This window comes from Mesoplodon mirus (assembly GCF_964341445.2).
Source record: "Mesoplodon mirus genome assembly, chromosome: 20".
Classification (NCBI taxonomy): domain Eukaryota; kingdom Metazoa; phylum Chordata; class Mammalia; order Artiodactyla; family Ziphiidae; genus Mesoplodon; species Mesoplodon mirus.
The window spans coordinates 30,794,914-30,809,070 of record NC_138996.1 but is presented as its reverse complement, the minus strand read 5'-3'; the positions used below and the strand labels follow the sequence as shown (position 1 = coordinate 30,809,070).

At 53.6% G+C, this 14,157-nt stretch overlaps 1 protein-coding gene across 3 annotated transcripts in view; it reads right to left on the bottom strand.

Annotated features, from left to right (window-relative positions):
* The window catches only part of ARHGEF10 (Rho guanine nucleotide exchange factor 10), an 88,117-nt gene that overhangs the window by 9,292 nt on the left and 64,668 nt on the right, over positions 1-14,157 (bottom strand). For all 3 annotated transcript variants that reach the window (XM_082608790.1, XM_082608792.1, XM_082608791.1), the window contains 4 exons: positions 12,591-12,796; positions 11,834-11,991; positions 9,519-9,661; positions 1,728-1,902 (listed from right to left, as the gene is read on the bottom strand). In XM_082608790.1, the coding sequence (XP_082464916.1) occupies positions 1,728-1,902; positions 9,519-9,661; positions 11,834-11,991; positions 12,591-12,796 (682 nt within the window). The remainder of the gene's footprint in view (positions 1-1,727; positions 1,903-9,518; positions 9,662-11,833; positions 11,992-12,590; positions 12,797-14,157) is intronic.

The following is a 14,157-nucleotide window of genomic DNA, read 5'->3' as shown; positions in this document are numbered from 1 at the left end:
TTACCAAAAATGTAAGAAAATCAGACCAACGTCAGACGCCTTTCTGAGGACCACATTCAAGAGCCACTGCCCGGGCGCAGCAAGAGGACTCTCATTCTAAGTGTCCCTGATTTCTGCTCTAACTGTCCACCTTCCTCACAGCCCACCAGGTCCAGCAGCTACAAACCTGGGAGTAAAATATGAGATGCAGACAAAGCACAAAATCCCCGGATATTGGTGAACTTGGAGGTATTTCGCACACAGCAGGCAGATGTGGGAGAGCACGCCACCCAAAGGCTCCTTCTGCATGGGACGCGGGCTCGGGAGAAAGAGTCCTAAGTCCTGACACAGGGGTAGGAGGCCCAGGGTGGCGGGGGCCCCGAGGAGGGAGGCAGGGACTGTGTGCAGTGATGGTGACAGCAGGCGGGGGCACACCTGCCAAGGGGCCCGGGGACATGGGGCCACCAGGTGTCCCCACCTGACCACATGGTCTCCTGGCTCCACAAGAACCCAGGCGGATCCTGACCTGAACAGTGAAAGCCACGCGGGTGGATGAGAAACAAGGGAGTCGTTAACTGGGGGGTGGAAAGAAGGAAAGAAAACAAGGTGAAGCCGGTGGCCCAGGTGCAAACAGGTTATGTGGTCACGGGTACGTGACCGCTGGGCTTTGCTCCAACGGGGACTGGGGACTCGAGCGCCCTGGGAGGGCTTCCTGCACAGGTCTGTTCACGTGGTGTGGGTGGGAGCCCACGCGCTGCACACCGGATCTTTCTCTTCTCCAGCCGGGAGCCGGGAGATGAAGCCAACGTGGGAAAGGAGGGGAATGCCGTGCGGCGTGAGCCTGGTCCTTAAAAGGCCTGTGCAGATGTGGGCCAGTACACACCAGGCACACACACCTGTACACAGCAAGCAACGCATACACATACGAGTTACACACACACACACATTTGCAACATGCTTATATACACTAGCCACACGCCCGTACATAACAAGCCCACACGTGTACATACTAGCCACACACCCGTACATAACAAGCCCACACGTGTACATACTAGCCACGCACACATACATAACAAGCCCACACGTGTACATACTAGCCACGCGCACATACATAACAAGCCCACACATAAAAAGCCCACGCGTGTACATACTAGCCACACACCCGTACCTGACAAGCTCACGTGTGTACATACTAGCCACACACCCATACATAACAAGCCCACGTGTACATACTAGCCACGCGCCCATACATAACAAGCCCACACGTGTACATACTAGCCACACGCCCGTACATAACAAGCCCAGGTGTACATACCAGCCACACGCCCGTACAAAACAAGCCCACATGAACATACTAGCCACACGCCCGTACATAACAAGCCCACGTGTACATACTAGCCACATGCCCGTCCGTACCTAACAAGCTCACGCGTGTACATACTAGCCACACACCAGCCACATGCAGCTCCCACACCCCACTCCCGCACCTTGGCTGGTTTGACACCCGCTGCCAGGAACACCCTTCCCGCGTGGGGCTGGCGGAGCCCCGTGGAGCCCCCCAACCAGAGAGTCTCTTTTTCTCTGACCTTCAACCTCAGATCCTTGCCCCTGCCCCCTGCCCCAGCACTAAACCGTCTGCGATGGGTGGCTCTGACCTCTAAGAAGGGCGCTTTAGTTCGGGTCACCCGACAGCCCCGAGCCCCGGCCCCGGGGGATGTGGCACCGCCCACCAGCGCCCCAGGGCTCACCTGGCAGCATGTGGTGGACCGGGGTGGCGACGTTGACGTCCTGGAGATGTTTGAGCGTCTCTGTGTGGAAGAGGCGGAGCGTGGACCCTGAGGTGAAGGCGATCCAGATGCCCACGCCGGCAATGGCCATGTGTGAGACCACCATGCCCTCCTCCTGGTGGGCCTCCAGCTGGCTCTGCGGAGACCAAGGAGAAGGCGATGGCGGGTCGTCGGGGGTACAGCACGGAGCTGCATCCCATGTTGCCGTCACGGACCCGCCCTTTGGGCTGTGCATGAAGCCTCGGGTGGCGCTGTCGTCCCCCCCATGCCAGGGTGTCCAGCTGGCGCCGCGGATCTCACCTGCCCTCAACCACCTACAGCAAGGGCACCGTCACCCCAGATCCGCAGGTGCTGAGCAGCGCCCCTGGACACCTGTGGACCATCAGCACCCCCAAACCTGAGCAGGAATGAGGACCACGTCTGCCTGCGAGGAGGCCTGTACAGGCAGCTAAGCCCTGGCCGAGCTCTCAGGGTTCCCTCGGTGTCCAGCCCCGTCCGGTCCCCGGGTGGCCACCTGCTGCCTCTCTGTTTGACCAGGTCCTTCCCGAGCCTCCGGGCCGTGCTCTGCCCCAGGTCTCCATCCTGACAACCCTGCTCCACGGGGCCCCCGAGAGGGAACTTCTGGAACTTGTCCCCATGGTGGACGGGCCGGTGCTGGGCAGCTGTGGTCCCTGCCTACCAGGGATGGGGGGGGCAGGTGGGGTGAAGCTCGGAGACACAGTGAGAAGAAACACTAGCCTCAAAGAAGTCCTCTTAGCCCACAGCAGGTCACAATCCTGCACAGCTCTCTAGCCTGAAAAGAGGTAACTTAAAACCCCCTAGGAAAACAGGCTTACACCTCTGTCCCCTTCCTCAAGGACTGAGAACAGTGCGGGAGGCTCTTTACGACCCACTACGTGGCCAAGGGGGCCGAAGGCGCTGTCCCTGCACGCCTACCCGTGTGGAAAGGGCTCGCCGGTTAGCCCCTCACGCTGCACCCACGCCGTGCGGCACTCCCGAGCTAGACCGAGGCGGACACGTGAGTCTCTGATTTTATAGGAAGGGAGGCTGCCCGTCCAAGGGCACCACACCTTGTTTTAAGTGAAGACTGCAGCTGGACAGGCAGGGCTGGAGAGCGGCCTGGGGGTCGTCCTGAAGCCGGGACTCAGGCGTGACAGTGATTCTGGAGTTCGCAGACGCCCCCGACGACCTGAGTGCCCAGTCCTGCCATCACCACCTGCCTGGGGCCACGCGTTCCCTCCGGGGTCCCCGCGCACCTCCCGGGAGGGAAGACGAGGACCCTGCTCTCGGGGCGGGCAACTGGCTCGGGCCCTCGGCCCCTCCCGCAGCCAAAGCTGGGGGGCCGCCGTTCCCTCTGAGACGCCCGTGCTATGCTCACCTCCACAGACGCCTCCCTCCCCGCATGTGTGCACCCTCCCACAGAGCGACCCCGATCATCACAGGTCTAATGTAAACACGCGTCAGTGGGGACGGGCCGGTGCCGGCGGTTAGGAAGGAGCCCCGGGTTCTTACAGAGTGAGACCTCCTGAGTAAACACGTATGACTGGAAACGCTGGGCCACACGGCAACTCCACGTTTCACTTTTTCAGGAAGGACAGACTGTTCTCCAGCAGCTGCCCCGTTTCACGTACCCACCAGCGATGCGTGCAGCTCTCGACTTCTCCACGTCCTCTTGGCACTTGTTAATGTCCCTTTTCTATCGCTGTCATCCTCGTGGGCGTGACGTGGTGCCTCATGGTTGCTTTGGTTTGCATTTCCCTAAGGACTAAGGATGGTGCACACCCTTCCCTGTGTGGCCGACTGTGTATCTTCTCTGTAGAAATGTCCGTTCAGATCCTTGGTCCGTTTCTGAACTGGACTATTTTTCTTTAGATCGTTGAGCTGTAAGTTATAGAAGCTGTTTGTTATGCACACTTGGCAGATACACGATTCGTAAGCATTTTCTGCCATTCCGTGGGTCGTCTTTTCACTTTGCAGACAGCCTGTGGAGGTGGCTTGGGCTGCCCTGTACCACAGAAACAGACATGGCTTTCCTCTCCGGCAGGCTTCAAGGGGAATAGCTTCCATGCTGTTTTGTGAACCGGTACAGAACCCCTCGGAGGAAGCCCACTGCCGAGACCAGGGCTGCAGGAAGTGGGAGCACAATTTCGCGTCCCACTGCCCCGTGTATCACCGAGCAGTTAAGGTTTCAGTAGCAGAGCGGCCCACCCCACCCACGTGTGCTGAGACTTGGCCTCACAGCTCTGCGTCTCTGAAGAGGAAAAGCCCGGCTGGTCCTTCAGGTCAGCTCAGGACAAAGCGCTCACAGCTCCCGGAAGGCCATCTCTGGCAGAGCAAGGCGGCTTCCAAAGAGAGGTTAAAAAGGGAAGAAAAGGGCTTCCCTGGTGGCGCAGTGGTTGAGAGTCCGCCTGCCGATGCAGGGGACACGGGTTCGTGCCCCGGCCCAGGAGGATCCCACATGCCGCGGAGCGGCTGGGCCCGTGAGCCATGGCCGCTGAGCCTGCGCGTCCGGAACCTGTGCTCCGCAATGGGAGAGGCCACAGCAGTGAGAGGCCCGCGTACCGCAAAAAAAAAAAAGGGAAGAAAAACGTCACATGACACTGAGAAGTCCTTGTGCTACCTGAGCGTAAAGGAGCACAGGTACTCGCTCTCCTTCTGGCTGCTGGCTCTTTCACAGTTACTGTTGAAACTTCTTGTGGAAGAAGCGAGAAAGTCACAGTCTGCTGGTCCTCAACCCCAGTTTCTTTCTAAGAACTCAGCAAGCCCGGGGAGGAGGGAGCCCAGAGCCGCTGCTGGTTGGGGCCCACCCGCTCCCTGCCCTCCGGTGGCTCCGTTCGGTTCTGCCTTGGCCGATCCACTCCCATCCTCTGTCTTGCGGGCCATCTTGTCCCATGCGTCCTGCATGCTGCTTCCCAGCCGTCCTGTGGCCACTTCCACCACTGCAGCGGCTGCCCGGATCCACCATTGTCTGCTCACGGGACTTCGGCGTCTCACAACTGGCTGTTTTGCTTTACAGAAGTGCCTCATTCGGCAAGATCTACCTCAGATTCTCCCTCTCTGTCCTCCACCCACGGGGAGTGGAATTTTCCCGACAGAGTTCTGGAACAACCTTCTCAGTGAGTCTTCAGTCCCCAATCTCACCCCCCTTTCAACTCCTTGCAAAACAAAAATCCTCGGAGGAGACAGATTTCCTGGCGTCTGTCCCTTGGTTAAATCCCTACATGGCTGCCGTCGCGCACAGCATGGCGGGGCTCAGGACGTCACACGCCGATCTGCCTCGGGAACGGAGCCAAGCGCAGCTGCCCTCACGGTCACGGCCTCGGCCTCGCCAGCGCTGCCCAGACGGGCCCCATGAGCGCTCACGGCAACAGAGGCTGAAACCCCGGGAACCGAGGAGGGGCCCGCACGCTCCTGCGTGCGAGGGACCAGGTGCCCTCTGACCACACCTGCGCCAACCCCACGTGCCCACACTCGGACTCACCCTGTTTCCGGGCAAAGGTCCTCCAGGAACCGCCTTCTCACGTCCTGACACACAGCACTCCTCCTCTGAGATGTCGTGCGTTTTTGCCACCTGCTGAAGTCCTTCTCTCCCCGGACAGGGCGGCTTTACGGGCCTGTGACCCTCGGGGGGTCTCAGGCTCAGAGGGCTCCGCACCTGGTATGATGCTCTAGCTGCTGGCATCTCGGAGTCCGGGCTAACTGACATTGGACATGGGGCCCTGCAGACGCCGTAGCCAGTCCTGACCCCAGACCTGCCCCCAGGGGCCAAGTAGCTGGTGTTGCCCTCACCTGTTCTGGCACCGCACCTGGCCTGTGAGTTCTTCTTGGGCTTTGGGTTTTTTCTACAGGACCTGTACTTCTTAAATGCATGACACGTTTGTGCTGGATGATGGATGATGTGAACAATAATTTATCTCTGGGATGCTGGCCATTGTCTCCCACCTTCTCAGAGGCTTGGTTTTCTGTGTGCAAACAGGAACTTCGGGCAACAGGGTGTCTGAGTCTCCTGCCACCTTGAAATCACGCGGATCTGAAGGTCTCTGCAGGGAAGCAGGGCCGGGACCGGCAGAAGGTGTTCAAGAACCGGTCTGCCTGCCAGCTTGGGCCTGTCGCCTCTGTGCCCTGCATTCGTGTCTTTCTATACGAGGACGGGAATTTGTCTCATCAGGAAAAAAATGCATCAACTCAGAAAATGCTCTGCTACCAGTATCTTATGCATTGCATTCTTTCATTCTTTCATTCTATTTTTCTCTTCAACGTCGGGGGTAGGGTTGGAAGGAAAGTTTTTTCTTCTTCTCCTGTCCTTCTGTCTGTCTGTCCTGAGTCAGGAACACTGCACATTGCAGAAAATCGAGAGTAAGGAAGAACAGGTCTTACTTCAAACAGCTCCAGTAATTAAACCGAAACTACCTGTGAAATCGGGGCTCCGAGGAACAAAGCTGTGAGGGCAGCACCTGCAGAATCCACAACAAACCGCCTGCTCCTCAACGTCAGGTTGCTTTCAGAGCTGCGTCCGTGTTCCTAAAGCTCAACGCTTTCTTAAAAGGCATGAAATAAACCCCGTGAAGAAGGCCCTACGTAGCTGGGAAGGAAGAAAGGCGGCGCCCCCCACCCCAGATCCAGGTGACTGCAGCTTCATTACGTGCATTTAACACTTTCGCTTCCCCGTCTGCTTTCCCTGACCTGGCGGGAAGGCGGGGAGTTTTATTCCTGCCACGCTGGGCACGCACAGCCCGCCTGGCTCGGCATCTCTGGGTGAGGTGCTCAGCGCTGCCCCATCAGAACGCCAAGCTGGCACTGCAGCCCCGCTGTCCCCGCTGCAACTGTGCCAACCACGAGAACATTCACGCCCCTGGACCTCAGACCTCACACCCTGCTCAGCCCACCGCAGAGTGAGCGCAGCCTCGTGGCCCCACGTCGCTGGCCCTAGAGACAGGGCACATTCAGGGAGTTTCCCTGTAGCAGCTGCCCTCACCCCAACCAAAGAGGCTGCAGACACATTGCGGTTTCAAGCCTGCAGAGCTGCACCAGTACCCCAACTGTGGTTTCCCTGCCCGGTGGAACTACTGGATAAATTACGTTTTTTTAATAACAGAGTAGATTTTGCTTCTCTCTCTATAAACACATTTACTCATTTTGGTACTAAAAATGCACAGAAAGGAGGCTTTTATTTAAATCCAAATATGTTACTTCTGAGTCTTCAAGATTTACAGCATATACATCCTGTGGAGCATGTGGAAATAACCCTTTAAGGTCATAACGTAATGTTAGTCTGGAATCGCCTTGGTGGCAGCTACAGAAACCATCATTCCGGCTTTCAGTACGAATTCATGGCAAAATTAACGTATTGGTTTTGGAGAGATGTTCTAAAGAAAGATTGTTACGTTATTATTCCTTCTCTGTGAAAAGAAACAAATACAGACTAACAGAATGCTATTTCTGGCTCTTGTATATTTACTCTAATAATAATTGATTCTAGTCATAAATAGCAACCACTACTGGGGCACTCTTTGCTATAGCAATATTACCTCTCATTTTGATGAGGAAGTTGGTTGATCGCCAGCTTATGGATCACAGCCTGAGGCCTAGGTAAGCGGCTCACCTGCGACCACCGTGCAGTGCAGGGTTGAGTTAGGATCTGGACTCTGACCCTCACTACGTCACCGATAAGGTGCGACACTGCAGGTGTACAAGGCAGTGGAACGCAGCCCAGCAGTGGTTACAGCATCTATAAAGTCCCCTGCACAGGGGCCGTGGTTAATGACCCCTCCACGCCCCACTGAGGGCTTCTTATTACTCTGAAGCATGTGAAGTAAAAAGGAGCAGGTGGAGAGAAGTAGAAACAAGAAGTTACCATAAAAATACTGGGCAGGGACTTCCCTGGCGGTCCAGTGGTTAGGACTCTGCACTCTCACTGCCAAGGCCCTGGGTTCAATCCCTGGTCAGGGAACTAAGATCCCACAAGCCACGTGGTGCGGTGGGGAAAAAAACAAAACAAAACAAAAAAAACCGAGGAAAAGCAATTTCACAGGTTTGTCTCCTGCCTCCTATTCTGGACATCAGCCCCATCTCCTCTACGGCTGGCCGGCTGACCGGCTGAGCCCCTGTCACTTGAGGAGGCTCCGTCCTGCAGGCCCCTGGGGAGGTCACGTCGGAAACAACACAGATGGAAGAACAGTTTGCGGTCTGACAGCAAGAGCGCCAGCCTGGAGTCCACGCAGGACCGAGCTCCTGGCCGCAGCACCTCGGCTCCTGGGCGTGGACCTGCTCCCCAAGCCGCCCACAGGGATTCGGGGCAGCATCTGAAGAGGCCCCGGATCCACAGAGAGATGGGCCCACCCCCTGCAACCCTCACCTGAACACACTTCTCTTCCCACTACCTTCCTTGTGAGGGTCGCGAGATTTTCACTTGTAGTTCACTGGCTGCAAAAGCACCCGTGTTATAGGATTTTCCTTAGGGCAGAGCGGAGCGATTTCCTACCTGATGAACAGGTAGGAAATAAGTAGGTCTGTCTCGTCTTTAACAATAGAAGGACTAATATGGCTAAACATATTACACGTGTATCGCATGTTTTAGTAATGTGGCTAAAACATTCAAGAGGTCTAATGAGAAGTGAAATTCATCTTCTCCACGTGTATATATATACATACACATATACACGTGTATGGCTACATGTTTACGTACACCCACGTGTGAGTACACTATCTGTGTGTGTGTATTGTGAGTACGTCGCCTACTTGTAGTTCTTCTTCTGTGAGCTGCCTTTTCAGGTCCTTTGAACGTTTTCTATTAGCTTGGTTTCTTCTTCTTTTTTTTTTTTTTTGCAGTACGCGGGCCTCTCACTGTTGTGGCCTCTCCCGTTGCGGAGCACAGGCTCCGGACGCGCAGGCTCAGCGGCCATGGCTCACGGGCCTAGCCGCTCCGTGGCATGTGGGATCTTCCCGGACCGGGTCACGAACCTGTGTCCCCTGCATCGGCAGGCGGACTCTCAACCACTGCGCCACCGGGGAAGCCCTCTTCTTTTTAATTTAGCAAAAATTCTCTTTATATGAGAACACTTGGTGGCAGATGCAGCAAATATTTTATCAATTTTCATTTACGAGAGTTTCAATACAAACAACACATAGTAGATGTTAAAAAAAAAAAAAAGGTTCTAAAACTTTACCAAATTTATCATATTCTTTACCATGGCAACTTCTAGGTATATGACGTATCTGGAAAGTTCCCTCCACTGCAAAGTAACGGCACTATCCTACTGTTCATACCTTGTAAGTCTGTGGCTTTGTTTGTATTCTAACACCCCTCACTCCGGAATGCCTACGACGGTGAAGAGCTGGGGCTTGAGATGCAGTTCTGGTTTCTTCCAATGACTATGATCTCTACTGAATAATCCATTTATCACACTGACTTGAAACGCCTCTTCAATCAAACACTAATCTTCCACATGCCCCTGAAGACTTACGAGTATGTTCGTACTGAATACACCTTTGAAAGTAACGTTTGTATTAACAGCAGGTAAATAACGGACAATCAGTCCATGGATGTGGCTAGACAAGGGCTGTGGGACTTTTGAGTTAATCCTTCCTTCTAAGCCACACTAGGAGGGGTTTTCTTTCAGCACAGAGCCGCAGGCAGGACACTGCCTGAGCTTTCTACCCGCGAGAGGCGATCCGCGACATCAGCCTGGGAAGTTAGTCGGACTGCTTCTGAAGTGCGTCTTCCCGCACTTGTAGCCACATAAAATGACTTACCTCCACGGCATGAGTCTCCACGCTGATTACAGACACTTGACCTCCAGACGCCGCCCACAGTGTGTCTTCCATCATTAGCAGACTTCGAACTGGGAGGACGCCTAATTTTATCACTGTTTGAGGTTCGGAATTCCAGGATCCATCTTAAAAGAAGATATTTCTTTCAATTTCATTCAAATCCAGTTTCTCAAACAGACATTTCTCCAAAGAGGAAATACAGATGGCCAACAGGTACATGGAAAGGTGCTCAACGTCACTCATCATCAGGGAAATGCAAATCAAAACCACAATGAGATATCACCTCGTACCTGTCAGAATGGCCATCATCAAAAACACAAGAAAATACAAGTATTGGTGAGGATGTGGAGAAATGACAACCCTTGTGCACTCTTGGTGGGAATGTAATAAATTGGTGCAGCCACTGTGGAAAACAGTATAGAGGTTCCTCAAAAAACTAAAAATAGAACTGCTGTATGATCCAGCAATTCTAGTCCTTGGTATATAACCGAACAAAACGAAAACACTAATTTGAAATGATACTTGCACCCCAATGTTTAATGCAGCACTATTTACAATAGCCAGGTCATGGAAGCAACCGAAATGCCCATCGACAGATGATGGATAAAGAAGATGTGGTACCTACGTACAATGGAATATTACTCAGCCATAAAAAAGAACGAAATCTTGCCATTCGTGACAACACGATGGAACTTGAGGGCATTATGCTAACTGAAATGAGTCAGACAGAGGAAGACAAATACCGTATGACCTCACTTCATGTGGGATCTAAGAAAGCCAAACTCATAGAAACAGAGAGTAGAAGGGTGGTTGACAGGGGCTGTGGGTGGGAAAATGGGAGATGTTGGCAAAGGGTTCAAACTTCAGTCATGAGATGAATCAGCTCTGAGGATCTAGTGCACAGCATATGATTACAGTTAATGACACTGTATGATACACTTAAAAGTTGTTAAGAGACTAGATCTTAAATGTTCTCACCACAAAAAAGCAACAGTAAGTATGTGATGTGATGGAGGTGTGAGCTGCCAGACGGCGGTGATCATTTTGCAATATGTGTCAAATCAAGACACTGTGCACCTTAAACCTACACAATGGTATATGTCAGTTATAGCTCAATAAAGCTGGGAAAAAACGTTCAAATACCCCCCTCCCCAATTAAATAAATCAAAATAAAGCCTAAATAAATTCATAACACTGGAAGAAATGGACACAGACACTCCAAATCAAGTTGGGAGGCTTGCTGAACCAGACATATTACAGTAATTTCAAAATTTCAACTAGTTAATAATTCCCATGAAATTTAACCTCTACCGGAGCAGTGGGAAAAACAACTTGAATGAGCAAAGCCGTGCGAGCAAAGCTGTGCTACCAAAGCCGGACAAAGGTCGCAGAGAAACAGAGAATCCCACGATAAACACTCACATGATTCTAAATAAATGTGTATTTAAACACAAATCACATCCAGCAGGAGAGAAGCAACGTGTCCTCGGCAGAGTAATCATGCCCCGAGGTGCCCCTGATCCCAACACCCACCCCCCGCCCCCCGAATCCGCCTTTAGAAGGAACTGCTTCTGCCCATCCAGCCCCTCTCGTCCCAGGGATCTGCAGCAGCTCCAGCCTCAGGACCCCCGGGATGGACGCTCATCCTCCAGGGCTCGCTTGACTGCTGTCCTCCAAAGAGCCTGGACCCCAATGCCTGCAGGCGCTCCTCCCAGGGCTCCTGAACCCCCCAGTCTCCCCACCAAGCTGGCCTAAGCCCTAGTTTTATGGTCTGTTTATGGTACAACCCCTCAGGGTGTAAGAAGTAGGATTCGCTTGAATCTGTGGCCACAGGGGATCAGCCCAGGGTCTCCTGAACCAAGCTGATAATCAGATTCTCCCTGTGGTGATGATGACACTGGGCCCCCAGCCTGGGGGGGATGTCCCAGGCACCAGGCTGGTGACAGCCACACCACACCAAAGGGGCATGCACCTCACTCCACCCTAAAAGAGAAGCCCCGAGGGCCTTGAGCAAGGGCAGGATGAAGGCCTGCACTGAACTCATCACTCTGGGGAACACAGAGAAGCCAGCAGGAGGGCTGACTTTGCAACAACTTCCGCTGCTCTTGGCGGGTGGCTCTCTATCTCACACCCACCTTTAAGGACCGAGCGAGGCACAGGTGCCTCAGGACGAGGGGTGATAAAAGCTGATGAGCCTCGCGTTCTGCGAGGCTCGGTGCAGAGTGAAACTCCCTCAGCCCACCCCAGGCGCGGCGCTGACCCCTGCCACCCTGCAGATGCGCCTGCGTCACGCTCACCGTCTGCTCTGGCGTAGACAGCCACGGCCCCGTTGACCAGACCGGCATACAGGCTCTGGGGCGTGCAGGCCAAGCTCATGACTGTGGATTTCTCGGGAGTGAAGAAGTGCTGGAGCCGCACCTTCTTGGAGCCTTGGCTGCTTTTATAAATGGAAATGCTGGAAGAGAGAAATGTCAGCTCATGGGTACATTTGCTCACAAGGAAAAGCACAAGCCTGCCGAGCAGGAGAGCCACGTCCAACCCTCCTGTCCGTCCCCCGCATCCTGCCACTCCTTCCAGAAACATCCCACTTGGCCATATTGTAAACACTGCTACCACTTTGATCTCTCTTTTTTCTTTTAAAAGAGAAGTTCTGCGTTATTAAACAAACAAACACCTTAGTTCTTCCTATAGATCTAGGAACTTCACATCAGGAAAATCATCGTAACTCTCCTTTACACTCTGACCACCGTTCCGTGTGTGAATAACACAGAACCAGGCTCTGTTTCATTCCAAAGTGTAAGAGTGACGTGCACTTTAAAGCATGAACAAGAATGAAGCGTGTCCACGGCAAAGGGCAGGAAGAACTATAACTTGCCCCGCAAGGAGTTGCTGCCCCCGGGGTTTCCTAGAGTGACTTCCTCACTCACTGGCTCCTTCAAAGTCCTGGACCCAACAGTCTCCACCCACGTCCCAACAGAGGGGGGTCAGGGAGGGGCCGGCGGACTCCGCCGCCTCGCGGCTGGTAAAGCCCAGGGGCCCATGTGCGACGCTCACCTCCCCTCCTCCGTCCCCAGGCAGACGGTGGGGACGCCCAGCACTCGGCCCCCCATGCTCTCGGGCTCCCGGGGCCTGTGCTCTGCGGGCACGTACACCATGCACAGGACGCGGGACTCCACGTTGAAGCACTCGATGACCTTGGGGCAGGAGTTTTGAAAGGAGACGATGGCTATCTGACCCATCTGACTGGTGCAGCTTCCGATCTGGGGGGTTCAGGAGGGAAGAAGTGGGCTGGAAGGGGCGCCACAGCACGTGCACGGCCGACACCCCACAGCCACGGCAAGATCCAGCTCCCACGTGGGAACCAGCTGGCCAACGACGACCAAATAACCTTTAAGCAGTCTGCTCACAGAGCCCCGCTCCCTCTGCAACATGTTTGATTAGGTCATCTTTTTCTTTTAATTTTAATAACAAGAACACAGTTTTGTTTTGGTAAAAGTCACATTTATATCCTTTAAAAACCACAAACCTAGCACCACAGGATGGTAAAGGCCTATCGGTTCACAATTCAAAGTCTGAAAAAGCAGGCTGGTATCAATTTTAAACCAGGCCTTGCCTGAAAGAACAAGGACTTAAAAAGAGACAAAAGGGGGTGAGAATAGATCTCAAAGTGGGTCCCCGGCATTTAACACATCAGGGAGTGTTGTTGTGTTTCTAGAACTTGTACTACCGCTGCCACGATATGTATGAGCCCCCTGTTTGCTGGATCACTTAGGAACACTCAGCAAGGTTTGTTTCCCAACTTAAACCTAAATTTGATTGTCTTTTCAGTGGGAAGGAGCCGGATCCTGTTACCAGGAAGAGCTCTACATGAGAACGCCTGCCTGGTTCCGGGTGGTGTGCACTCTTCACAAATTCCTCTCCTTTTCCATCAATATTGAGGATGTCGTGACCCTCTCCTTATTCTAACGGATTTTCCCCTTCTGATCAATAAACATCCCGCCTTTCCCGGGACAATGTCAAACTGCCAAGCCCGCCCGGGCCAACAGGAAGCGGGGGTCTGACCAGGTGCAGGTCCTGAGATGGAAAAAACCTCCTCTAAAATTCAAAAACCCTGAGGGAAATTCAGCCCATCCCTTCGTTCTGGGCTGAGTGCAGAGAGTTATCAGCTCATCAGGCTGTTTTCTTTCGAAAACTCAACCAGGGACTCCAAGCAGGCCAGCGCTCTGGCTGTGAGACGGGGCGGGGTGTGTGGGGAGTTACGTGGGGTCAGGACACCCGGGAGAGAGCCAGGTGGGGCTGGAAAAAGGACAGAGGGCCCATCGTGGAGGAGGTCTGGCAGCTCCCCGCAAGGGGGGCACCAGGAGACCTGAAAACGCACCACACGCGCAATGCCTCTGGTTTGCACGAGCCAGCAATGTCTACTGCAAACGCAGGACCGTTCAAAGGCAGCGCTTCATTTGGAAGAAACTAATTTTAACTGCTGAGTTCCCAGAGTAAACAGCCAGCATGGTCTTGGAAGAGAAAAAACTCCATGCCGTTTAACCGCTCAAATTGAAAAAATATTTCAGTGATTCTATTAGTTAATGGACATTGGACTGAATTTAATCTGGTTACGTTTTAC